The sequence below is a fragment of the Crocodylus porosus genome, unplaced genomic scaffold (genome assembly GCF_001723895.1).
Source record: "Crocodylus porosus isolate Cpor-Errol unplaced genomic scaffold, CroPor_comp1, whole genome shotgun sequence".
Taxonomy (NCBI): Eukaryota; Metazoa; Chordata; order Crocodylia; family Crocodylidae; genus Crocodylus; species Crocodylus porosus.
The window spans coordinates 9,401,762-9,402,884 of NW_017728942.1; the positions used below are offsets into that span (position 1 = coordinate 9,401,762).

Below are 1,123 nucleotides of genomic sequence, written 5' to 3' on the forward strand. Positions count from 1 at the left end.
AGTTCTGCTGCCAGTTGAGTGTGGGGGTGGGAGTGCCATGTTGAACTTGTTTGCTGTCGTCGTCTTCTCCTTAGGTGTGAGTTTCTGCTGCAGTCAAAGGGGAGAGCATTTGTTACCAGGGTTCAGGAGACTTATTTCAACCCCCAAGAACCTCTGGTGAGTATAACATCTTTTCTTTTTTAAATGCAATGAATGCAGAAGAGACTTGTCTTTTCTGACTCCATCTTGTAATGTTTTCAGGGAGACTCGTGGTCTCAGGATGAACGAGAGCCCTCTGCTATCCAAGGTGGGTTGTATGCAAGTCCTGGCTCTTTCGTTTGACTGCTCTGGCTTCTGTGTAGTACTCTGGAGATGGCAGGCTAAATTGCTTTCAGAGAGGTTTGCATTTTGATGCAAGAAGCAACTTCTAGAAGCAAAGGTGACTTCTAATAAGACTGGGGTATGCAGTCTCACAGATCTTGACTAGCTCAGGTAGACATCCAGGATCCTGGGTACCCAATTGCATTTCTTAAGGTTCCTCAGTGGTACGTGATGTTGCCCGTGTCATTGGTAGATCTAACTTTCAAAAGATCTTTGGAGGCATCTGGAGCTACAGCCAATCTGAGAATGTGGAGGAGAAATTTTGAATTTGGATGATCCTGGAAATGGTCTCAAGTTTTTTGAGGAGCTGGTTCCACAGCAATTGGATCGTGAACATGAGTAAGAGGAAAGATGCTGCACTTCCAGGTTGTGTTGGCTTTTTACGGCAGTCTGAACAGACTTGCCTCTTGTTGGAAACTGCTCTCTTCAGTGGTATTTGCTAATTCTGTGCGTTTGCACCAAGAGAACTGGACTTCAAAACAGGTCCATGTTTGCACCACTCTTAATCGCAGCAGAGTGGAAAACTGAGGGTGAAGTTCACTATAGGCATGTTGAAAGCCTGTCCTTGGTAAACCAGGAGTTATGGGCCAGTTTGCTAATGAAATGTTAGGTTTTTTATTCTGCAAAGGTTTTCCAACTTGGTGACTCTGAAACAGGTTTAAAGCCATAGTTTCTTCTTCATCCTATTTGGTGGTACCCTATAGTATCTGGGATTCAGCGATGGCTGGTATTCAGTCTAGCTTGTTTTTTACAAACACGTGAG

General features: G+C 44.3%; 1 protein-coding gene across 2 annotated transcripts in view; it reads left to right on the forward strand.

The window, feature by feature from the left end:
- Positions 1 to 1,123, forward strand: part of BIRC7 (baculoviral IAP repeat containing 7) — a 10,936-nt gene that overhangs the window by 7,912 nt on the left and 1,901 nt on the right. For both annotated transcript variants that reach the window (XM_019548107.1, XM_019548108.1), the window contains exons 4-5: positions 75 to 156; positions 241 to 286. In XM_019548107.1, coding sequence (XP_019403652.1) covers positions 75 to 156; positions 241 to 286 — 128 coding nt within the window. The remainder of the gene's footprint in view (positions 1 to 74; positions 157 to 240; positions 287 to 1,123) is intronic.